Source organism: Anolis sagrei, chromosome 9 (genome assembly GCF_037176765.1).
Source record: "Anolis sagrei isolate rAnoSag1 chromosome 9, rAnoSag1.mat, whole genome shotgun sequence".
Lineage (NCBI taxonomy): Eukaryota > Metazoa > Chordata > Lepidosauria > Squamata > Dactyloidae > Anolis > Anolis sagrei.
Genome location: NC_090029.1, coordinates 33,722,244 through 33,747,243, shown reverse-complemented (window position 1 = coordinate 33,747,243; position 25,000 = coordinate 33,722,244). Strand labels below are relative to the sequence as shown.

General features: G+C 43.1%; 3 protein-coding genes across 5 annotated transcripts in view; all 3 read left to right on the top strand.

Annotated features, from left to right (window-relative positions):
• ABHD17C (abhydrolase domain containing 17C, depalmitoylase) overlaps nt 1-104 on the top strand; it is a 26,525-nt gene extending 26,421 nt beyond the window's left edge. The window contains exon 3 of the mRNA XM_060755199.2: nt 1-104. This exon is cut by the window's left edge and continues 1,435 nt beyond it. The gene's annotated coding sequence lies outside the window, so the exon portion shown is untranslated.
• Nucleotides 105-18,723: 18,619 nt separating this feature from the next.
• Nucleotides 18,724-25,000, top strand: part of CEMIP (cell migration inducing hyaluronidase 1) — a 186,321-nt gene continuing 180,044 nt past the window's right edge. The window contains exon 1 of one of the 2 annotated variants that reach the window (XM_067471438.1): nt 18,724-18,937. The gene's annotated coding sequence lies outside the window, so the exon portion shown is untranslated. Of the gene's footprint in view, nt 18,938-19,248; nt 19,267-25,000 lie in introns of those variants that run through there. The other variant, XM_067471440.1, reaches the window with a different exon arrangement.
• Nucleotides 21,801-25,000, top strand: part of LOC132762664 (cell surface hyaluronidase-like) — a 71,158-nt gene continuing 67,958 nt past the window's right edge. The window contains exons 1-2 of one of the 2 annotated variants that reach the window (XM_067471179.1): nt 21,808-21,886; nt 21,981-22,045. In XM_067471179.1, coding sequence (XP_067327280.1) covers nt 21,833-21,886; nt 21,981-22,045 — 119 coding nt within the window. In that variant the 5' untranslated portion in view covers nt 21,808-21,832. Of the gene's footprint in view, nt 22,046-25,000 lie in introns of both variants that reach the window. The other variant, XM_067471178.1, reaches the window with a different exon arrangement.

Genomic DNA, 25,000 nt, shown 5'->3' with positions numbered 1-25,000 from the left:
ATTGTTGTAAAAATGGATTGGGATTGATTATGGTTTGTGTATTTGTTGCCGGAATGCAACAACAGTGGTTGTAATGGAATAAAGGATGCATGGAGTAAAAAACAGTGGATGCCTCTTCATTTTGTTCTGTGAATAGATTTGCACTTTACCATTGTCCCTGCCCTATAGATCAGTGTTTCTCAATCTGGGGGTCAGGACCCCTGGGCAGGTTGCGAGGGGGTGTCAGAGGGGTCACCAAAGACCATCAGAAAATACAGTATTTTCTGTTGGTCATGGGGGTTCTGTGTGAAATGTTTGGGGCAATTCTATCATTGGTGGAGTTCAGAATGCTCTGATTGTAGTATAAATCCCAGCAACTACAACTCCCAAATGTCAAGTTTATTTTCCCCAAACTCCACCAGTGTTCATATTTGGGCATATTGAGTATTCATGCCAAGTTTGGTCCAGATCCACCATTGTTTGAGTCCACAGTGCTCTCTGGAGTTAGGTGAATTACAACTCTCAAACTCAAGGTCAATGCCCACCAAACCCTTCCAGTATTTTCTGTTGGTCATGGGAGTTCTGTGTGCCGAGTTTGGTTCAATTCCATAGTTGGTAGAGTTCAGAATGCTCTTTGATTGTAGGTTAACTATAAATCCCAACAACTCCCAAATGACAAAATCACACACACCCCACCCCAACCCTACCAGTATGTAAATTTCAGCATATCAGGTATTTGTGCCAAATTTGGTCCAGTGAATGAAAATACACCTTGCATATCTGATATTTACATGATGATTCATCACAGTAGCAAGAATACAGTTATGAAGTAGCAACACAATAATGTTATGGTTGGGGGTCACCACAACATGAGGAACTTTACTAAGGGGTCGCAGCATCAGGAAGGTTGAGAACTACTGCTATAGATGTATTGCTCTAATTGACCTATCATCTGGCTCCAGCACGTTTCTATCACCATTGACCTTACAACTGTATTGCACAAGTCCTGCCTCGCCCATGAGCTTAGTACAGGTATGGGCAAACCTAGGCCCAAGGGCCGGATGCAGTGCCATGGGCTCTTTTCTCAGCCCCCCTCCCCTTCACATCTTCCTTCCTTCCTTCTCTCTTTCCTTCTTTCCTCCTTCCATCCATCCCTCCCTCCCTTCCTTCCTTATCTCTCTTCCCTTCCCTTCTTCCTTCCCTCTTTCTTCTCTTTTGTCTTTCCTTCCTTCTCTCTTTCCTCTCTCCCTTCCCTCCCTCCATTCCTTTCCAACCTTCCTACTTTCCATCCTTCTCTTCCTCTCTTCCTTCTCTTTTTCCTCCCTCCTTTCCTCTTGAGGGATGTTTACCTGGGAGAAAAGAAGGTAGAGAGGGACCACGAGAACCATGTTTCAAGATTTAAAAGGGTGTCCCATTGAGGAGGGGGCAGGGAACTGATTTTCTGCTACTCTAGAGACAGGGCACAAGGGAGCAATGATTCCAAATGGCAGGGAAAGAGATTTGAGTGAAAAGATTAGGAAGAACTTCCTGAGAGTAAGAGCTGTTGGAGAGTGCCTGGGAGTGTGGTGGAGTCTCCTTCTCTGGAGGCTTTCCCACAGAAGTTGCCTATTGGGAGTCCTTTGATTGTGCCTTCCTGCTTGGAAGGGGGTTGGGTTGGATAGCCCTTGTGGGTCTATTCCACCTCTACTATTCTATATCAGGAGTAGGCAATATGGAGTCTAATGGATACGTGTATTCTCTCCTGTCCACCATCTCATCCTGACCAAGGCCAACCCTGTTGAGATCCAAACATTTCCCATCTTGTATTGTCAAAGGCTTTCATGGCCGGAATCACTGGGTTCTTGTAGTTTTTTTCGGGCTATATGGCCATGGTCTAAAGTCAACAACAACCCAGGGATTCCGGCCATGAAAGCCTTCGACAATACATTGAACATCTCTATGGGAAGAAACTGTTCCAAGACACATGAAAATTGGAAAAACTAAGGACCAGGAAAGCACATCTACTGTGCTCCCTGACTTTAGAAAATGCCTCTAGACCCGCGATGTGAACCTATGACATGTGTGTCAGCACTGACACGCATGGCAATTTTTGATCACATGCAGCCACATGCAGCCACATACAGAGAAATACAACTTATAAGAGCCATTCTAATTTCATCCTTAAATTTGTAAAAGGCTCTACAAATTTAACATCTGCATGTTTGAGCATTGTTAACTCCATAACTCGGCATGGATTATACATTTTTCTTATTTAAACTAAATATGGCAAAATTATGGGTTTTTTTTCTCAAAGTGACACTCCACCTAAGTTATGCTCAGGTTTTTGGCAAATTTTGACACACCAAGCTCAAAAGGTTGCCCATCACTGCTCTAGACCATGGCCATATAGCCCGAAAAAACCTACAACAACCCATTTCCCATCTTTCCTTCACTTTCTGCCTCCAAAAGAGAAGAGGAAGGGGAGGAAAGGGCAGGGAGGGGGCTTGGGGAGAAGCCCCTCCTTCCTGGCCCACCCACCCCACTCCGGACCGTCATGCAACCCCCAAGTTAGAAAGTTTGCCCATGCCTGGCTTAGTACATGGCAATTATATTAGTCTATTAGTTGTTGTTTATGTTTTTATAATGTTTTGTATTTGTAATTTTTACTGTATTATATTTTAATTTCCATTTGACCAGGCTTGTCCCCATTTAACCCTCCCCAAGTCCCTTTGGGAAGATGGTGGCGGGATACAAAAATAAAATTATTACTATATCAATGGCTCCCAATCTGTGGTCTGCGGCCTCACCATTACTACACAGTTGCCTCAAAACCATGTGGCAACGAGAGCAACTGGTCTCTCAAAACCTTCTTATAGGGCCAAGGCAACAGGGATGTCGGAAGAGGAGAGGCTATTTATCGTGTCAGGCAACCGAACAGTTGTATTGCATTTTTTCACAGAACAGACAAACAAACATACAAAAGACACAGAGTTTGCAAGCTTGGTAGTTGATTAAATGTCCTTTGACCAGTCTCTGGCCACTTGGAGTGCCTCTGGTGTTGCCGCAAGAAGGTCCTCCATTGTACATGTAGCTGACTACACTAGATTATTAAATATTGTTTTCTCTGGGCGAGCAGATTGTGAGTACTGGATGGCATATGTTCTGTATCAGAAACTAGAGCTGATATGGTCTATCCAATGCAATTTTCCAAATCAGCACCCCAAATAACCAAACCGAATCTGAAGTTGACCAAAAACTGATTCATAATCCTTTTGGTACATACTTTACTTAGGCGATCCCTCGATGTCTGAGTAGGATAGTCTTCCAAGGTCAGCGTTATGGTGGGTCTGTAGGTGACTGTGGAGCCCTATTCTTGATCTGCATCTTCTCCCGCAGTGAGGGCATTGGTTTCCAGGTGGAAGGTGGTCCGGTCGGGGTTGGCTTGATGCGCCTTCCTCTTGGCACGTTTCTTTTGCCCTCCATTCGTGCCTCTTCACATTCTACAGCACTGCTGGTCACAGCTGACCTCCAGCTGGAGCATTCAAGGGCCAGGGCTTCCCAGTTCTCGGTGTCTATGCCAGAGTTTTTAAGGTTGGCTTTGAGCCCATATTTAAATCTCTTTCCTGCCCACCAACATTCCGTTTTCCATTCTTGAGTTCGGAGTAGAGCAACTGCTTTTGGAGACGATGGTTGGGCATCCGGACAACGTGGCTGGTCTAGCAGAATTGATGGCGGAGGACCATCGCTTCAGTGCTGGTGGTCTTTGCTTCTTCCAACACACTGACATTTGTCCGCTTGTCTTCCCAAGAAATCTGCAGTATTTTTCAGAGGTAATGCTGATGGAATCGTTCTAGGAGTTGCATGTGACTTCTGTAGACAGTCCACATCTTGCAGGCATATAGCAGGGTTGGGAGGACAATAGCTTTATAAACAAGCACCTTGGTATCCCTACGGATGTCCCGGTCCTCAAACACTCTCTTTTGGTGCTAATGTTGGAGAGTGGTCCCTGGTCGAAAAAAGATATTGATATATTATTATTTACCAAAGGTTGAGAGCATAAGGATGACTTGTGTTGCAGTGTGATTTGGTGGTTATAGTGCTAGGCTTGAATGTTGAGGTCCTGCATTCAGATTCCTAACTCATTTGAGAAGATACTTTGGTCACAATTTGTTCTCCAGAAAATCCATATTCAGTCCTTTGCATCTCCAGTTCTGCTGCCAGTTCATTATATCATGGTGATGGCAGATGTGATCCAGTCAATTTTCTGAAAGTTTTTAGCGTTAACAACTGATGATGAAAATTCACTTCCATGTGGATGGGGGACACACAACCTGACAGCCTGGTATTATTGACTTACTTCATCATAAGGGCATATATCAGGGGTCCTCAAACTTTTTAAACAGAGGGCCAGGTCACAGTCCCTCAAATTGTTGGAGGGCCAGATTATAATTTGGAAAAAAAAGTGAATGAATTCCTATGCAAACTGTACATATCTTACTTGTAGTGCAAAAACCACTTAAAAACAATACAATAATTAAATAATAATTAAAATGAACAATTTTAACAAATATAGTATTTCAGTGGGAAGTGTGGGCCTGCTTTTGGCTGATGAGATAGGATTGTTATTGTTGTGTGCTTTCAAGTCATTTCAGACTTAGGATGACCCTGAGCGAGGGCTGGGTAAATAACCTTGGAAGGCCGTATTCGGCCCCTGGGCCTTAGTTTAAGTACCCCTGGCATATAGGATTGCAGATTGTGATAATGATGTCTCAGTAGAAGGGAGAAAAAAGGTCAAGATGTGGATATTTCTATTCCTGCTGTGAGTTTTCTGGGCTGTAGAGCATTCTGTGTACGAACCCACATGATCTCTTTGATCATCTGGAGAGGCCCTGCTCACGCTCCCACCTCTGTCGCAGGTGCGATTGGTGGGGACAAGGGAGAGGGCCTTCTCGATGGTGGCCCCTCGACTCTGGAACTCACTCCCCAAAGACATCAGGCATGCCCCAACTCTGGCAGTCTTTAGAAGGAGCCTGAAAACATGGTTGTTCCAGTGTGCCTTCCCAGAATAAGGAAGCTCCCAGCAATATGTCCCTAATTGCACTTTATTAGTGATCTAGGAATGCCTGTTCGCCCCATTCTTTTCCAAAATTCTATCCTAGTTATATTTCACCTGGTCTTGCTCAGCATTATTTTTAAAATTTTAATCATTACATTTGGCCCAGCCATATTTTTAAATGTTATTGTGTTGTTGTTGATGTTTACTGCCTATTTTTATTTATGAGTTTTATTTCATTGTTTTGTATTACTGTTGTTGTTGTTTTTGTTTTTGCTGATGTATTGTGGGCTCGACCTCATGTAAGCTGCACCGAGTCCCTTGGGGAGATGGTAGAGGGGTACAAATAAAGTATTATTATTTTCTGACATTTTGCCAACATCTATGCCAAGTAACCTCTGAAGGTGAAAGGTCAGGAAAGAATGCTTCTGGAACGTGGCCATTTAGGCCAGAAAACTCATAGCAACCCAGTGATTCCGGCCATGAAAGCCATCGGCAACACATTTCTGTTACTGTTCTATAAGTTCATGGTTCTGTCTAGCTCCATTTGCCTCGAAATACACAATGTGTATTATTGTTTATATTTTTGCTGCGAGCCATAGCAGCCTACATATTTATGTTTACTCGATATGAGCCTTGACAGGTTCCAATGCGAAGTGAGTGAAACCTACATGGGTTTGCAATTGGAGAGAAAAGCCTTTTCAGTGCGAATGGAATGCCACGGAGACCTCTATCGGTTGTAGTGGAATTGCAGCCTGGTTGCGTACATCTCATATTTGGGGGTTTTAATGACCTGGTCACCAAGGTCATCTTTGAAACCCACCTCTAAAATGAAGGAAGGGATATTTTCTTCTCGCGTCACATCTAATTTCATCCTTTTCTGTGATGTCTTTTTTCACAACTCTTTCCCCCTTCGGATCAATGTCTTGGATGCCTTTTGCCTCGTTTCCAACAGACCTCACTACTAGGCTTGTCTGATCGTGTTCGTTAGTTTCTAAAGTCGTTATTAATTCGTATTTAAACTAGCTTACGATCCAATATCAAGCCATGCAGGAATAGTGTGAAGAGTAATTAAGAATCGAAACAATTTTTCCAAGAAAAGGTGCCAGTGTTGCCTTTCCTCCCCATCCTCCTCCTCCTCCTCCTGGAGATATTTTATTATCTTATTACTTATTTTATTATTTTATTTTATTATTTTTTTATTTTATTATTTATATTATTATTTTATTATTTTATTATTTAATTAATTTTAAGTGATTTTAATTTGTATTTTTACTAACTTAATGTATTTTAATTTCATCCTGAATTTCAGAAGTTCCCCCTGTCCCGTTTATAGGTGTTTTTAGCGCATTGCGCAATCGCGTCCGCCATTAACTAATCGATTCGTAATTAACGAAATTTGGTAAATTTTGAAATTTTGAAGTCTTAAATTTCGGAAGTCCTCAGAAATTCGAAACGCTGGCACCCCCTGGAAATGAAGCGAGTTTAGAACCAAATTTTTTCTTGATCAAACAAGCCTACTCACTACCTCTGAGGATGCCTGCCATAGATGCAGGCGAAACGTCAGGAGAGAATGCCTCTAGACCATGGCCATATAGCCCGAAAAAACCTACAACAACCCAGTGATTCCAGCCTTGAAAGCCTTCGACAACAGACCTCACTACCTCTGAGGATGCCTGCCATAGATGCAGGCGAAACGTCAGGAGAGAATGCCTCAGTCTAGACCATGGCCATATAGCCCGAAAAAACCTACAACAACCCAGTGTCTTGGATCATTCAATAGAGTGGTGTCTGCTTAAGAAAAGTGCTGAAAGTGCTGACGTATCACTTCTGCTCCCTTTCTGTTTTGATGTGTTAATTATTAACAGTATTTACAAGCTGTCCCGGAAAACAAACAAAATTTGGTACTAAGTAAATAAAATAAATAGTAACAAATAATGGCCCGGATGATTAACTGGAACTTATGCCACAAGGACCACCTGCCAGCAGTAAAGAATTGGTGGGATCATAAACCCACAAAGGTCGTGGAAAAAGAACGTGCAAAAATACTGTCGGACTTTCAAATCCAAACTGACGAAGTTTGGGAACACAATACAGCAGAAGAGACTTAAAAAGCAAAAAATTAAAAAAAATACATTGCAGCGATAGGTTCCAGTGAATCATTTGGGCAACAGAGTTGTGCCTCTGTTTGTAGTCCATCTGTGCAATTTTCTTGCAACAGCTGAGGATATTATTATTATTATTATTATTATTATTATTATTATTATTATTAAAGCAGATACTCTTTATCTGCTTTATTATTATTATTATTATTATTATTATTATTAAATAATACCTGTGTGACTGCATCTCTGTATACGAACCCACACGATCTCTTCGATCATCTGGAGAGGCCCTGCTCGTGATCCCACCTGCATCGCAGGTGAGATTGGTGGGGATGAGAGAGAGGGCCTTTTTGGTGGTTGCCCCTCCACTCTGGAACTCACTCCCTAAGGACATCAGGCATGCCCCAACTCTGGCAGTCTTTAAGAGGAGCTTGAAGATGTGGCCTTCCCAGAATAATGATCCCATAGCACTTTGTCCTCCAAAGCACTTTACATTGTTTTAGGTCTGCTTGTATGTTTTCCACAAACGCCCCATCACCTTTTCGCCCATGTTCCAGCATTACTTTCAATTTTAATTTACATTTGGCCTTCCCACAGTTTTAATTGTGTGTTGTCTTATTGTTAATGTTGCATTATTTTATTGTCCATGTTTTTATTTTAATTGCTTGTATTGTTGTTATTTTGCTTGTATTGTTGTATTTGGGCTCGGCCTCATGTAAGCCGCACCAAGTCCCTTGGGAGATGGTAGCGGGGTACAAATAAAGTGTTATTGTTATTATTATTATTATTATTATTATTATTATTATTATTAAAGCAGATACACTGGGATCAGACCCTGGAATATTGGGCAGTGTAGAAGGGGCCATAGAAACATCCTAAACATCTCTCATTGGCAAAGAAGCAAACTTGACTCCCACCGGCACCTACCTATATCAGCATGCACAAAATGCAAAGAAAGCTCCATTATTTTAATACATAATAGTGAAAATCCAACAAATGCATCTCTGCCTTCACATAAAACCCAGAAACTGGTCCCACTTTACCCAACCTAGTGATCTTGCATGCCAATACATGCACATTCTGTCAGAATAACCATCCAAACTCCAATCGAAAAGGGGTTCAGAAAAGCTCTTGAAGAAAACTCTATTTTCACCAGAAAGGGGAATGTGAATGACTATGTAGAGATTGCTTTAGAATGAGAATACACCATTGGGTGGCATTAACAAGTCTTATAATGGTACTAGCTGTCCCCTGCCAGGCGTTGCTGTGGCCCAGTTTGTTGATCTGGAAAACAAAGTAATGAGAAAGTGTTGGTTTCTAATATATGTAATGTCTTTCTGCTTGTGGGGAAATGGTATTGCTTGCTGTTTCTTTGTCAGTGTTGATGTCAAGATTTCTGGTTTTCCTTCTCCGGAACATGCAACGTATCATTGTCCTTCTTTAGGGGTTCCTTTCAAATCTATGGTACTTTCTCTGTGTGTGTGTGAATCATATCTTATCTCTCTCTATCTATGGCTGGATGGCTCTTTGTCAGGAGGGCTTTGATTATGTTTTCTTGCCCTGGTGAAGGGAGGTGGACTGGATGGCCTTAAGCATTTTCTGTTGGTTATGCATAGGGGTTCTGTGTGGGAAGTTTGGCCCAATTTTATCATTGGTGGGGTTCAGAATGCTCTTTGATTGTAGGTGAACTTTGAATCCCAGTAACTATAACTCCCAAATGTCAGGGTCTATTTCCCCCAAACTCCATCTGTGTTCCTATTTGGGCGTATTGAGTCCTTGTGCCAAGTTTGGTCCAGATCCATCATTGTTTGAGTCCACAGTGCTCTCTGGATGTAGGTGAACTACAACTCCAAAACTCAAGGTCAATGCCCACCCTACCCCGACCGGGATCGCCTTCCACCTGGAAACCAATGCCCTCACTGCGGAAGAAGATGCAGAGCAAGAATAGGGCTCCACAGCCACATACGGACCCACAGGGAAATCCATAATGGAAGACCATCTTACTCGTCCAACGAGGGATCGCCTAAGTAAGTAACCCTTCTAGTGTTTTCTGTTGGTCAGGGAGTCCTGTGTGCCAAGTGTGGCCAAGTTTGGCTCAATTCCATCGTTGGTGGAGTTCAGAATGGTCTTTGATGAACTATAAATCCTAGCAAATGACAAAATCATAATGTTTTGAGTGATAGTCACTCCTTGTGTTGTGAGACGTTTTGTTGCCAAATTTGGTGTGATTTCGTTCATTGGTTCTTTTGTTCTTAAGGTACTCATTATGCACAGAGCATTTATATATATAGATAGATAGATAGATAGATAGATAGATAGATAGATAGATAGATAGATAGATAGATGTGCTGACTCATATAATGCAGTTTGATGCACTCTATGGCAGTGTAGATGGGCTTGTGATGCTGGCGAGATGAGCGAAAGCCCTTAAGACTCCAACACCTGCCTTTCAGAGACTCTCGAGCGAAGCTGCACAAGGCTTTACATGTCATAATAACCAGCCCTTTGATTTATGCCCAGAGATTGACTGGTAGCCAGTGAAGCTGTGTTTTATATGCTTGCTCATGGAATAAATATGTGCCTCAGGCAGAAAGGTAATGGAGGCTGTATGCGCGGCACATTTATTTGACAGCCAGTCCACCTACATTAAGGGGAACATGATCATGACCTGGTTGGATTGGATCAAACATCTTGAACTCTCAGAGGGAAAGAAAAGAGATGCTTGAGAAGTGCTGCATCAGGCTGGTTACTAATCTGACCCTGATTCCTGGTTGGTGAGATGCGACCAGCCCTTCCTTCCTCCATATGGACAGAAGGGAGGCAACAGGATGCCAACCAGAAGGGAGTGGAGCTGATAGGAAAGGGCCTTTCTTCCACTCCTTTCTTTTCCTGTGTGCCGTTTTCACATCTTGCAGGAAAAAGGTCGAGATGCACCGTGGGAACCAACCCAGAAGATTAAAATGATGCAGCTGGTGCGGACGGAGGGAGAGGGGGCAGTCCCTCATTGGCAGCCTGCTTTTGCTTGCTTTTGGTTAAAAGGTTAAGAACAATATATATCTATAGAAATGTAAATGTCCATTTGTTCGTGACCCAAGCACTGATGGCTTTAAGGAGAGCCATGCGCCAAGCATGGGAGATTTAAGTTTTGGAACCTTAGCAATTGCTTGGAAGTCCAGCAGATGGTGCTCTTTTTGAAACAAAACATGTTTTTACCTGTCACAGGTGTGACATCCGTATAGTAGTTGGATTTTGAAAACCTTAAAACCTTCGCCTGTTTGATTGCTACGTTGTGTCCAAATTTCAAAGTAATCGGTGAAGTATTTTGGAAGTTATGAGGTCACTCACAAATGGACATTAACATTTTATTTATATAGACCAGAGGTTCTCAACCTGTGGGTCCCCAGGTGTTTTGGTATACAACTCCCAGAAATCTCAGCCAGTTTATCAGGTGTTAGGAATTCTGGGAGTTGAAGGCCAAAACATCTGGGGACCCACAGGTTGAGAACCACTGATATAGACTATTATTATTCCACAACAAGGTTAGTGCACAGCAAACAAGATCACTACTCTGGCTTTTGTATTTGATCACACATTGGACATTTCCCAACTGTCTAGGACTGTGTCATGTATACGTGAATAATGCAGATCCGAGTAAGGTGGCCTTTTGCAGCGGACAGATGATAACTTTGTCAGCTTCTATTGTTTTTAAGTGCAGGCCAAGGTGTTTAGGCACTGCGCCCAGTGTGCTGATCACCACTGGGACCACCTTTACTGGCTTGTGCAGTCTTAGCAGTTTAATCTTTAAATTCTTGTATCATGTAAGCTTTTCCGGCTGCTTCTCGTCAATCCTGCTGTCACCTTGGATTGCAACATCAACGATCCATACTTGGTTTTTATTTCCCCACGATTATGGGGTCAGGAGTATTGTGCTCCAAAACTCTGTCAGTCTGAATTCGGAAATTCCAGAGTAGTTTGATATGTTCATTTTCCATAACTTTTTCAGGCTTGTGATTCCACCAGTTCTTTGTCGCAGGCAGATGGTATTTGTGGTCCAAGTTCCAATGGACCATCTGAACAATGGTGTTATGCCTCTGCTTGTAGTTCATCTGCACAATCTTCTTGCAGTAGCTGAGTATGTGATCCGTTTCGTCTGCTTCCTTGCAGAGTCTACACTTGGTATCTGTCGTCGACTTTTCTATTGGGTTTACATAGTCTACATAGGGACAAGTCTACATAGTCTACAAGTCTACATAGGGACCACCAAACACAGCGCCCAAACACGAATCCAGGAACATGAAAGGCACTGCAGACTCCTTCAACCAGAGAAATCAGCCATAGCAGAGCACCTGATGAACCAACCTGGACACAGCATATTATTTGAGAACACAGAAATGCTGGACCACTCTCACAACCACCATGTCAGACTACACAGAGAAGCCACTGAGATCCACAAGAAGCAGGTGGACAATTTCAACAGAAAGGAGGAAACCATGAAAATGAACAAAATCTGGCTACCAGTATGAAAAAAACTCTAAAATTAGAACAGCACAACAACAGAGAGGAAACAAACAAGGACATCTAATCACCTCTCAACAAAATTTGCTCCAGGCACTGCCAGGCCATTATATGCTAATCAAGGTGGTCAGTTGAAACATTCACACCTAGCTCCAGCAGACAAGAGTCCTTTGTCCCACCCTGGTCATTCCACAGATATATAAGCCCTTTTTCCTAGTTCCAACAGACCTCACTAACTCTGAGGATGCTTGCCATAGATGCAGGCAAAATGTCAGGAGAGAATGCCTCTAGACCATGGCCATATAGCCCGAAAAAACCTACAACAACCCAGTGATTCAGGCCATGAAAGCCTTCAACAATACATTGACTTTTCTATTATTATTATTATTATTATTATTATTATTATTATTATTATTATTATTACTATCTCTCTTCAGAATCATCACTTGAATTATGCCCAGGATGGGTTCGAATAAGCCCTTGATGGCCATGTCCTTTTAGCCAAAACATTCTCCAAAGCTGCCCCCATTTCACATTAGTAAAAGAATAATGTATAAATACGTGAGAGGAAGCCACAGGGAGGAGGAGGGAGCAAGCTTCCTTTCTGCTTCCATGGAGACTAGGACGCAAGGGAACAATGGCTTCAAACTACAAGAAAGGAGATTCCACCTGAACATGAGGAAGAACTTCCTGACTGTGAGAGCCGTTCAGCAGTGGAACTCTCTGCCCTGGAGTGTGGTGGAGGCTCCTTCTTTGGAAGCTTTTAAACAGAGGCTGGATGGCCATCTGTCAGGGATGCTTTGAATGCAATATTCCTGCTTCTTGGCAGAATGGGGTTGGACTGGATGATGTCCCAGGAGGTCTCTTCCAATTCTTTGATTCTATGATTCTATGAATGGCATCTTTGATTTTCTGAATGGAAATGAACCATAAGTTTACATGTGTATACCAAGACTATAAAAGGAACTTTTTATATGACAGCGGAATCTTAAAATCCGCCTATAATCCCTCGGAATTGCTCAAATGGGATCTTTTGGGATCAGAGGGAAAGTTGACATCTGAGTCAACAAACCGAGGAGCGAGCTGTAAATCGTGACAGTTTCAAAGTCTTCCCGATGCATAAAAAGTAATCCTATTTCAATCCCTGAATGCACTTCTCACTCTCATATACGAGAGTATTAAAACCATTACAAAAATCGAGAAAAAGGACGGCAATGAAATAAAGTTATGAGATGAATGACCACAAAAGCATTTGGCCAGGAATGCAGTTGAAATGTTTCTCCCCAGTGACAATTTTGGGAGAAGATCAACAGACATCGTCTCACAATGTTGGATGGTGTAACTAAACATCAGTTGACTTTCTAGATGGTGCCAAAATATAGATTGAGGCTGTCATTGGGAGAGTCCCTTGGGAAGCCGTGTTCCTAAGTGAGCGGCTCCTGTGCTTCCCTATGTTGACAGGCATGAGGTAGATCAGGCATGGGCCAACTTGGGCCCTCCAGGTATTTTGGACTTCAACTCCCACAATTCCTAACAGTCTCAGGCTTAAGCAGCTGAGAGGGTAAAAGAAAGGGCTTGAGGCCAGGCCCGTAGCGAGGGGGGGTTTTAGGGGTTCAACCCCCCCCTGAAATGTTTCAGATTTTTTTTGAAAAAAACCTAGTTTACTCGTGAATTTTAACTGGTTAACCCAATCCCCATGCTGCTAAGTCTATGAGATGCAAAAAATCAAGAGTCCCTCCAGAACTGCAAGCACTATTTCAAGCAAATATTAGCAATTTATTCACACTGTCATTACTTGCAGCAATAGCCGATGTAGTTGTTCTGGTACAGCTGTACCAGGATCTCCAATTTTGTTTGCTTTGTATTAAATGTTTGCTTGCAGTCCTAGGTTTCAAGGACTCTGCAGATAGGTGGCTTCCTTTGGTTGCAGTCATAGGGCAAGTCACCTGTCCATCATCGTTAAGTTTTGGTCCCGCCCCTTGCTCAGGGCAATTGGGAAGGGAAGGGAGCCATTTTTAGTTAGTCTCAACAAGGTAAGCTTATGTATAGGATGTGTGAAAGCTTCCCCTGTACAAAAGCTTCAACCCTTAAGACCTTCCGGGGGAGAAAGGTCTTAAGAGTCTCCAAAGAATTTCCAGGAAAACAGCCCTAAAGACCAAAGAACTCCAGCTGGAGAACATCTACTGCCTTGCTGGTAGGTCCACTTGGCATTCGAGACGCAGTTCGACCCGGTAGCGGAGCCCACATCAGTAAGGGTTAGATTACAGTCAGCCTGGGAGAAGTTAAAACGGGGATTTTCCTTTAAAGAAGTTATTGAAGACAGTTGCCTGTCCTTCGTGGGCAAGATTAAGAATTCACCAGTTGCCTAAAAGCTTGGAATCATTTGCTTTACTGAAGACAAGAGAAGTTTCTGTTTGATTGTTCATTAATAAAAGACTTTGTTGTACTTCTCAAGCCATCTAAAGACTGTTTGTGGTGGAAACCTCTGAGAACTTCTCTTTAGGCCCCCTGGCTTCCCGCTGGGCAAAGGTTGCACATCCTGTTCTAAAGACCATTATTTACAGGCCCAGCGCTCGACAGAACAGTAGTGAAGCAACCAAGTTGGGGGTGGGGGGAGAGAGAGATATTGAATGCTCTCATTAAGGAGGCCAGACTTGGTGGAGGTGGTTGACAAGGGCGGAGCTGCAGGCTATTGAAGGCTGCTCTGCCCTCTGCTGTGCTCTTTGCTTCAGTGTGAGCTAGGAGGCAGGTTTCAAACCCCTCCTGCGAAATTTTCAACCTCCCCCGAAAATTTCAACCCCTCCCAAAAAATTTTTCTGGCTACGGCCCTGCCTGAGGCTGTTAGGAATTGTGGGAGTTGAAGTCCAAAAACACCCAGAGGGCTGAAGTTTGCCCATGTCAAACTTGCCAGGAGTGATGCAGCAGCCAAAAAAGCCAATGTGATTCTGGGCTGCATCAAGAGGAATCGAGGTTTCCGGGATTGCAGGGAAGAGTGGAACTGGGAGTTCCATTAAGGATTTGGAAGGGACCTCCAGAGGCCATCTAGTCGGAGCCTCTTCTGTACACCAAAACATTAGGAAGAACTTCTTGAAGGCAAGAGCTGTTTGGCAGCAAAATATGCCACCTGAGGCCCCTTCTACACTGCCACATAAAATCCAGCTGATCTGCTTTGGAGTGGATTATAAGGTAGTGTAGAACCAAATAATCCAGTTCAAAGCAGATAATGTGGATGGCCTTAGATAATCCGGATTATATGGCAGTGGAGAATATGGTTTTGTGCTCAATGATCCTGAGTCTGACTTCTCTGCTTGTTTGACCAATGAAAATAAGTGAGCAGGGACATGTGAGGGCATATACTACACCTTCAGTGGAACTTTCCTCACCTTCTGATTCCAGCCTGGATGGGGATTTTGCCAACTTTCTTGGGAGGAAGAGATGGAAGGGTATGTTTCCACCGATGGCTGGATGGCCATCTGTCATAGAATCATAGAATTGGAAGAGTTGGAAGAGACCTCGTGGGCCATCCAGTCCAACCCCATTCTGCCAAGAAGCAGGAAAATTACATTCAAAGTACCCCCGACAGATGGCCATCCAGCCTCTGTTTAAAAGCCTCCAAAAAAGGAGCTTCCACCACACTTTGAGGCAGAGAGTTCCACTGCTGAACAGTTCTAACAGTCAGAAAGTTCTTCCTGATGTTCAGGTGGAATCTCCTTTCCTGTAGTTTGAAGCCCTTGTTCCGCATCCTAGTCTCCAAGGAAGCAGAAAACAAGTTCGCTCCTTCCTCCCTATGACTTCCTCTCACATACTTATACATGGCTATCATGTCTCCTCTCAGCCTTCTCTTCTTCAGGCTAAACATGCCCAGCTCCTGAAGCCGCTCCTCATAGGGCTTGTTCTCCAGACCCTGGATCATTTTAGTCGCCCTCCTCTGGACACATTCCAGCTTGTCAATATCTCTCTTGAATTGTGGTGCCCAGAATTGGACACAGCATTCCAGGTGTGGTCTGAGCAAGGCAGAAGAGAGGGGGAGCATGACTTACCTGGATCTAGACACTATAAAAGCCAAAATCCCATTGGCTTTTTTTTTGCCGCCGCCGCATCACATTGTTGGCTCATGTTTAACTTGTTGTCCACAAGTGCTTTGAATGCAATTTTCCTCTTTCTTGCCGAATGGGGTTGGACTGGATGGCCCATGAGGTCTCTTCAACCTCATGATTCTATGATTCCATCTCTTTCCCTAAACAGAAGTCAGGAGTGCTTTGATTGTATCCTCCTACCTGGTAGAAGGGAGTTAGTTAGACTGGATAGCCCATGAGGTCTCTTCCAACTCTAGGATTCTATCTCTTTCCCTAAGCAGAAGCTGCCTGGCCATCTGTCAGGAGTGCTTTGGTTGTGTCTTCCCATCTGGTAGAAGGGAGTTAGTTGGACTGGATAGCCCATGAGGTCTGGCCATCAGTCAGGAGTGCTTTGATTGTGTCTTCCCACCTGGTAGAAGAGAGTTTGTTGGACTGGATAGCCCATGAGGTCTCTTCTAACTCTAGGATTCTATCTCTTTCCCTAAGCAGAAGCTGGCTGGCCATCTGTCAGGAGTGCTTTGGTTGTGTCTTCCCGCCTGGTAGAAGGGAGTTAGTTGGACTGGATGGCCTCTGAGGTCTCTTCCAACTCTAGGATTCTCTCTTTCCCTAAGCAGAAGCCGGCTGGCCATCTGTCAGGAGTGCTTTGGTTGTGTCTTCCTTCTTGGTAGGAGTTAGTTGGACTGGATGGCCCATGAGATCTCTTCCAACTCTAGGATTCTATCTCTTTCCCTAAGCAGAAGCCGGCTGGCCATCTGTCAGAAGTGCTTTGATTGTGTCTTCCCGCCTGGTAGAAGGGAGTTAGTTTGACTGGATGGCCTCTGAGATCTCTTCCAATGGGATGATTCTATGATTCTCTTTCCCTAAGCAGAAGCCGGCTGGCCATCCGTCAGGAGTGCTTTGATTGTGGCTTCCCGCCTGGTAGAAGGGAGTTAGTTGGACTGGATGGCCCATGAGATCTCTTCCAACTCTAGGATTCTATGATTCCATCTCTTTCCCTAAGCAGAAGCTGGCTGGCCATTTGTCAGGAGTGCTTTGATTGTGTCTTCCTGCCTGATAGAAGGGAGTTAGTTGGACTGGATAGCCCATGAGATCTCTTCCAACTCTAGGATTCTATGATTCCATCTCTTTCCCTAAGCAGAAACTGGCTGGCCATCTGTCAGGAGTGCTTCGATTGTGTCTCCCCACCTAGTAGAAGAGTGTTAGTTGGACAGGATGGCCTCTGAGGTCTCTTCCAACTCTAGGATCCTATCTCTTTCCCTAAGCAGAAGCTGGCTGGCCATCTGTCAGGAGTGCTTTGATTGTGTCTTCCCACCTGGTAGAAGGGAGTTAGTTGGACTGGATAGCCCATGAGGTTGGCCATCTGTCAGGAGTGCTTTGGTTGTGTCTTCCTTCTTGGAAGGAGTTAGTTGGACTGGATGGCCCATGAGATCTCTTCCAAATCTAGGATTCTATCTCTTTCCCTAAGCAGAAGCTGCCTGGCCATCTGTCAGGAGTGCTTCGATTGTGTCTTCCCACCTGGTAGAAGGGAGTTAGTTGGACTGGATAGACCATGCGGTTGGCCATCTGTCAGGAGTGCTTTGATTGTGTCTTCCCACCTGGTAGAAGGGAGTTAGTTGGACTGGATAGACCATGCAGTTGGCCATCTGTCTGGAGTGCTTCGATTGTGTCTTCCCACCTGGTAGAAGGGAGTTAGTTGGACTGGATAGACCATGCGGTTGGCCATCTGTCAGGAGTGCTTTGATTGTGTCTTCCCACCTGGTAGAAGGGAGTTAGTTGGACTGGATAGACCATGCGGTTGGCCATCTGTCTGGAGTGCTTCGATTGTGTCTTCCCGCCTGGTAGAAGGGACTTAGTTGGACTGGATGGCCCATGAGGTCTTTCCCGAATCAGAATCTGCCTGGCCATCTGTCAGGAGTGCTTCGATTGTGTCTTCCCGCCTGGTAGAAGGGACTTAGTTGGACTGGATGGCCCATGAGGTCTCTTCCAACTGTATGATTCTATGATTCCCTTTCCCTAAGCAGAAGCTGCCTGGCCATCTGTCAGTAGTGCTTTGGTTGGGTTACTCTAGGATCCTATCTCTTTCCCTAAGCAGAAGCTGGCTGGCCATCTGACAGGAGTGCTTCGACTGTGTCTTTTCACCTGGTAGAAGGGAGTTAGTTGGACTGGATGGCCCATGAGGTCTCTTCCAACTCTAGGATTCTATCATTCCATCTCTTTCCCTAAGCAGAAGCTGGCTGGCCATCTGTCAGGGGTGCTTCGACTGTGTCTTTTCACCTGGTAGAAGGGAGTTAGTTGGACTGGATAGCCCATGAGGTCTGGCCATCTGTCAGGAGTGCTTTGATTGTGTCTTCCCGCCAGGTAGAAGGGAGTTAGTTGGACTGGATGGCCTCTGAGGTCTCTTCCAACTCTATGATTGTTGTGTCTTCCTTCTTGGTAGGAGTTAGTTGGACTGGATGGTCCATGAGGTCTGGCCATCTGTCAGGAGTGCTTCGATTGTGTCTTCCCGCCTTGTAGAAGGGTGTTAGTTGGACTGGATGGCCCATGAGGTCTCTTCCAACTCTAGGATTCTATCTCTTTCCCTAAGCAGAAGCTGCCTGGCCATCTGTCAGGAGTGCTTCGATTGTGTCTCCCCACCTAGTAGAAGGGTGTTAGTTGGACTGGATGGCCCATGAGGTCTGGCCATCTGTCAGGAGTGCTTTGATTGTGTCTTCCCACCTGGTAGAAGGGAGTTAGTTGGACTGGATAGCTCATGAGGTCTGGGCATCTGTCAGGAGTGCTTTGGTTGTGTTAGTTGGGCTGGATGCCTCTTTGGGGATTGTAGGATTCCAGGGGAGGATGGTCTCCATGGGGCCGCCCCTTGGTCCCATCTTCCTCGCCTGCCCAGACACGGGGAGTTGGGCAAGAAGAAGGGTTGAGCAAGGGGAAGAGGCGGCCAAGGACTTGCCCCTCTCCTCCTCCTCCTCTTCCCTCTTTCATTCCTTCCTTCCCTCCTTCTTTCCCTCCCTCCTTCCTCGTGGCTCTGTCCGGCGAGGGGTCTGTCCAGAAGGGGGAGGAGCCCGGCCAGGCTCTGCGGGGTAAACAGCTATAAAGGGGGCAGCTCGGGAGGAAAGCAAGCAGAGGAAAGCAAGCGGTGAGGGGTGTGCTTTCTCTCCCTTGGCTTTCCGAACCTGACTCCCAGGAAGGAAGAAACCTCCGCGGCTCCTTTAAGGACGAGGCAGACCCAGAGCGAGGTGAGCAAGGATGCCCGGGCTTCTCTCTTCCTTCCTTCCTTCCTTCCTTCCCTCCTTCTCTCCTTCCTTCCTTTCTTTCCCCCCGAAAGGGCTGCGCCGCGGGCACCGGCAGGGGGCGCTGTGGGAAAGGAGGGGAAGGGATGGAGACTGAGGCGCGCTCCCCAGGGAAGCCCACAAACACCTCTGATGCAGAGAGAGAGAGAGAGAGAGAGAGATAGATAGATAGAGAGAGAGAGATAGATAGATACATAGAAGGACTCGCCGAGCTTCTCTTGCAGGCTGCCATCCCAACTCAGGAGACACATTCTCGAAGGGTACCTGCAGGACAGGTAAAGGGAGGGACCAACAATGGGCATGACCTTGGAGGAGGAGCTTGAAAAAAGTCAAAGTCCTAATGTGATCACTGCCTGCATTTGAAATATACCTTGTACTACTATGTTAATTGTTATAGTACCTTTGCCACTCAATTATGTGTATGTATATATATATATATATATATATATATATAATACATAATGTTATATATGTAATGAGATATATGTGTGTGTCATGCTATATATCTCATGTTATATATATCGTATTGTATTTCCATATCTAATGTCATATATGTGTGTCATGCTATATATATCATGTATATACCAGTGGCGCACTGGGTTCAACCCCTGTGCCGGCAGGACTGAAGACTGACAGGTCACAGATTCGAATCCGGGGAGAGGCGGATGAGTTCCCTCTCTCAGCTCCAGCTCCTCATGCGGGGACATGAGAGAAGCCTTCCACAAGGATGATAAACATATCAAATCATCCGGGCGTCCCCTGGGCAACGTCCTTGCAGACGGCCAATTCTCTCAAACCAGAAGCGACTTGCAGTTTCTCAAGTCGCTCCTGACACAACCAAAAAAAATTATATCTAATATTATATATATATGTGTAATGCTATATATATCATGTTATATATGTTTGTCATGTTATATATATATCACTTTTAATATATATCATACACATATATAATTTTATATATGTTGTATTATATTTACATATCTAATGTTATATATATGTAATGCTATATATATATCATGATATATATATATATCATGCTATATATATCTATATCTATATATATATTACTTTTTATATATACCATATATATATCATGCACATGTCATGCTATATATATATTATGCTATATATATATATATATTACTTTTTATATATACCATATATATCATACACATATGTTATATATATGTCATGTTTTTATATATATATATATATATATATATATATAATGATATATGTGTGTGTCATGTTCTATATATCATATATATCCTATATATATATAGTTATATGTGTGTGTGTCATATTATATCTATATATCTATATATATGTTATATATATATATCATGCTTTATATGTATCATATTATATATATATATCACATATGTATATATGTGATATATGTATATATACATATATAATGTGTATATATATGAAATATACGGTAAGTGAAAATGAAAATATTATGAATGTTATGAAAATATGTGTTTGCGTGTAAAAATGATATATATGCGAAAATGCAAATATTATGAAAATTATGTGTATATATATATGTGTGTGTGTGTCATGTTATATCTATATATCATTATATATATATCATGTTTTATATGTATCATATTATATATATATATATATCACATACATATATATCATGTTAATTATGTATATGAAATATACGTGAAAATGAAAATATTATGAATGTTATGAAAATATGTGTTTGTGTGTGTAAAAATGAAATATATGCGAAAATGCAAATATTATGAAAATTATGTGTATATATATGTGTGTCATGTTATATCTATATATCATGTTATATATAGATCATGTTTTATATGTATCATATTATATATATATATATCACATACATATATATCATGTTATATATGTATATGAAATATACGTGAAAATGAAAATATTATGAATGTTATGGAAATACATGTTTGTGTGTGTGAAATTGAAATATATGTGAAAGTGCAAACATTATGAAAAGTATGTATATATATATAGTTATATATGTGTGCGTCATGTTATATCTATATGTATATGAAATATACGTGAAAATGAAAATATTATGAATGTTATGGAAATACATGTTTGTGTGTGTGAAATTGAAATATATGTGAAAGTGCAAACATGAAAAGTATGTATATATATAGTTATATATGTGTGCGTCATGTTATATCTATATGTATATGAAATATACGTGAAAATTGAAAATATTATGAATGTTATGGAAATACATGTTTGTGTGTGTGAAATTGAAATATATGTGAAAGTGCAAATATTATGAAAAGTATGTATATATATATATAGTTAGTTATATATGTGTGTGTCATGTTATATCTATATATCATGTTATATCTATATATCATGTTTTATATGTATCATATTATATATATAGATCACATACATATATATCATGTTATATATGTATATGAAATATATGTAAAATGAAAATATTATGAATGTTATGGAAATATGTGTTTGTGTGTGTGAAACTGAAATATATGTGAAAGTGCAAACATTATGAAAATTATGGGTGTGTGGATATATATATATATATAGCCATGAATCTCTTGGCAAACAATGTTTTCAGACCTAGACTCTGTATGCTCTGGAACTTCTCTGGAAGTTTGGAAGCAGAGGCTAAGCCGACACCTGTCGGGACTGTTTTGGGATGGTTGTCTTCCTGCTTGACAAAAAAGAAGGCAGGGTTGGATGGGATGACCTTTGGGGGTCTCTTCCCAATGTGTGGTGGTGGAGGGGGGGGGGAGTTATTCTGGGCGGGGAGGGGCAGGTGGGCGTCACAATGTCAACTAAGGCAAGCAGGAGCCTCGACCGATGCTGCTTCAGGAAGCAGAGGCGACGGTGGAGAAGGGGACCTTGCGCACCCAGGTGAGTAGTGAGCACCTTTCCCTCTATCTCCGCACCCTCTCTCTAGACTGGGTATCCTTTCTCCCCTTCTCCTTCTCTCTTTTCTCTTTTGCAGGGAACTCCTTGCGTCCCACCTTCCCCTGGATCCAAGCACATCTACCTGTGGAGATCCAGGACCAGGTAAGGAATGGCCAGCCTTTTGTCTCGGAAGCTGCCCGCAGGGGTGTGGATGTTTTTATCAAGTTCACAGATGCAGCTGAAACTCAACAGGTCCAGACATATCATATAATATTAGACAACATGCCAATGTGAGCTTGCTCCTCCTTGTAATTTCAAGGACCCAGCCAATAGAGATCTAAATTCTGCATCTTTTTGTCCCCAGTCCCTAGCATGCAGGTATGGACAAATTTGGCCCCTCCAGGTGTTTTGGACTTTAACTCCCACCATTCCTCACAGCCTCAGGCCCTTTCCTTTTCCCACTCAGCCGCTTTCATGGCTGGAATCACTAGGTTCTTGTGGGTTTTTTTGGGCTATATGGCCATGTTCTAGAGGCATTTCTCCTGACGTTTCGCCTGCATCTATGGCAAGCATCCTCAGAGGTAGTGAGGTCTGTTGGAATTAGGAAGAGACCATGAAAATGAACAAAATCTGGCTACCAGTATTAAAAAAACTCTAAAATTACAACAGCAAAACAGCAGAGAGGAAACAACCAGGCACATCTTAACACCTCTCAACAAAAGATTTTCCCAGGCTCAGCCAGGCCTTCAAATGCTAATGAAGGTGGTCAGTTGAAACATCCACACCTAGCTCCAGCAGAGAAGAGCTCTTTGCCCCACCCCAGCCATTCCACAGATATATCAACCCCTTTTTTCCTAATTCCAACAGACCTCACTACCTCTGAGGATGCTTGCCATAGATGCAGGCGAAACGTCAGGAGAAATGCCTCTAGAACATGGCCCTTTAGCCCGAAAAAACCCACAAGAACCCAATGCTAATCAAGGTAGCCAATTGCAACATTCAACACTCAAGCAGATAAGAGTTCTTTCTCCCACCCTGGACATTATTCCACAGATACATAAACCCAATTTCCTTAGTTTCCAACAGACCTCACAACCTCTGAGGATGCTTGCCATAGATGCAGGCGAAACGTCAGGAGAAAATGCCTCTAGAACATGGCCCTATAGCCCGAAAAAACCCACAAGAACCTATTACATTTTTATTTATATAGATAATGTAATGCAATATAATACAAATAATAACAATATATTATAATTATATATTTATATTACATGCAATATTACTAATAATATTACAATATAATGGTATAGTACAATATAGTAATATATAATACTGATATTGTACTATGCTAATAATATAATATATTGTATGTATATATATCTTGTAAGCTGCTCTGTGTCCCCTTCGGGGTGAGAAGAGCGGCATATAAATGTCATAAATAAATAAATAAATAAATAAATAAATGAGGTTACTCTTGATTTTGGCTCGCTTTGCCACCTGACTATAACTTATCCACCTCGTGACTCCTTTAAATCTTTTACTATCGCTAGAGAATTGGAGAGGGAAATCTTTTTCGAGATTGAATTCTTTTGCTGCTCTTTCTGGCTCTGGGTTTCAGATTCATGATGTGAACAACTCTTTGGCTCAGGGCCGATTCTTTGTCCGAAAATTTTGAAAAGCACCTTTGCTCTTGGCAAACGGGTTTGTTAAAGCATCCAAATGCACCCTGGAAGCCATATAGATGTGTTCTGCATGTTGTCGTCACCCTCGCATTATATCCGTGTTGTGTCACAAGGGGATCCCGGAGCAACTAATGGAGGGAAAGAGTTTTCATGGATTGCTTGTGTCCCTGTGTTGCAGTTGTTTTGTTTGAACTGTCGGCTCGTTTTGTTGATTTTGTGCTCTTTGATGGAGCCCCCAGTAGCACAGCGGGTTAAACCACTGAGCTGTTGAATTTGCTGACCAAAAGGTCAGCAGTTTGAATCCAGGGAGTGGGGTGAGCTCCCACTGTTAGCCCCAGCTTCTTTCAACCTAGCAGTTTGAAAGCATGCAAATGTGAGTAGATCAATAGGTTCTGCTTTGGTGGAAGGGTAACGGCGCTCCATGTAGTCATGCTGGCCACATGACCTTGGAGGTGTCTACAGACAATGCCGGCTCTTCCGCTTAGAAGTGGAGGTGAGCACTAACCCCCAGAATCAGACACAAATGGACTTAATGTCAGGTGAAACCTTTTCCTACCTTTAAAGGTAAAGGTAGTCCCCTGACGTTAAGTCCAGTCATGTCTGACTCTGGGGTGTGGTGCTCATCTCCATTTCTAAGCCGAAGAGCCAGCGTTGTCCGTAGACACCTCCAAGGTCATGTGGCCGGCATGAATGCATGGAGTTAAAGTGTTAACGCTGCTGAACTTGCTGACCAAAAGGTCGGCGGTTCAAATCTGGGGAGCGGAGTGAGCTCCCGCTGTTAGCCCCAGCTTCTTCCAATCTAGCAGTTAGAAAACATGCAAATATGAGTAGATCAATAGGTTCTGCTTTGGTGGAAGGGTAATGGCACTCCATGCAGTCATGCTGGCCACATGACCTTGGAAGTGTCTATGGACAACGCTGGCTCTTCAGCTTAGTAATGGAGATGAGCATCAGCATTTCTTAATGGTGTCAGGGGAAAACCGTTACCTTATGTAACACAAGGTGAAAACATTTCTGTTCCTGGTCTGAAAGTGTTGTTTCCTGCTTAAATTTGTGGTTGCTACTTTGAAAGTAGTTGTTCTACTCCAGAAACTTAGTGTTTATTTGCCACAAACTATGCTGAAATGGTTGAGACTCTGTGACAGGCAAGAGCAAACTTGGGCCCTCCAGATGTTTTGGACTTCAACTCCCACAATTCCTAACAACCTCAGGTCCCTTCCTTTCCCCACTCAGCCACTCAGAGGTTTAACTCAGCTGGTTAAACCGCTGAGCTGCTGAACTTGCCCAGCAAAAGGTCAGCAGTTCAAATCCAGGGAGCAGGGTGAGCTCCCACTGTTAGTCCCAGCTTCTCCCAATCTAGCAGTTCAAAAACATGCAAATTTGAGTAGATCAATAGGTACCACTTTGGTGGAAAGGTAACGGGGCTTCATACAGT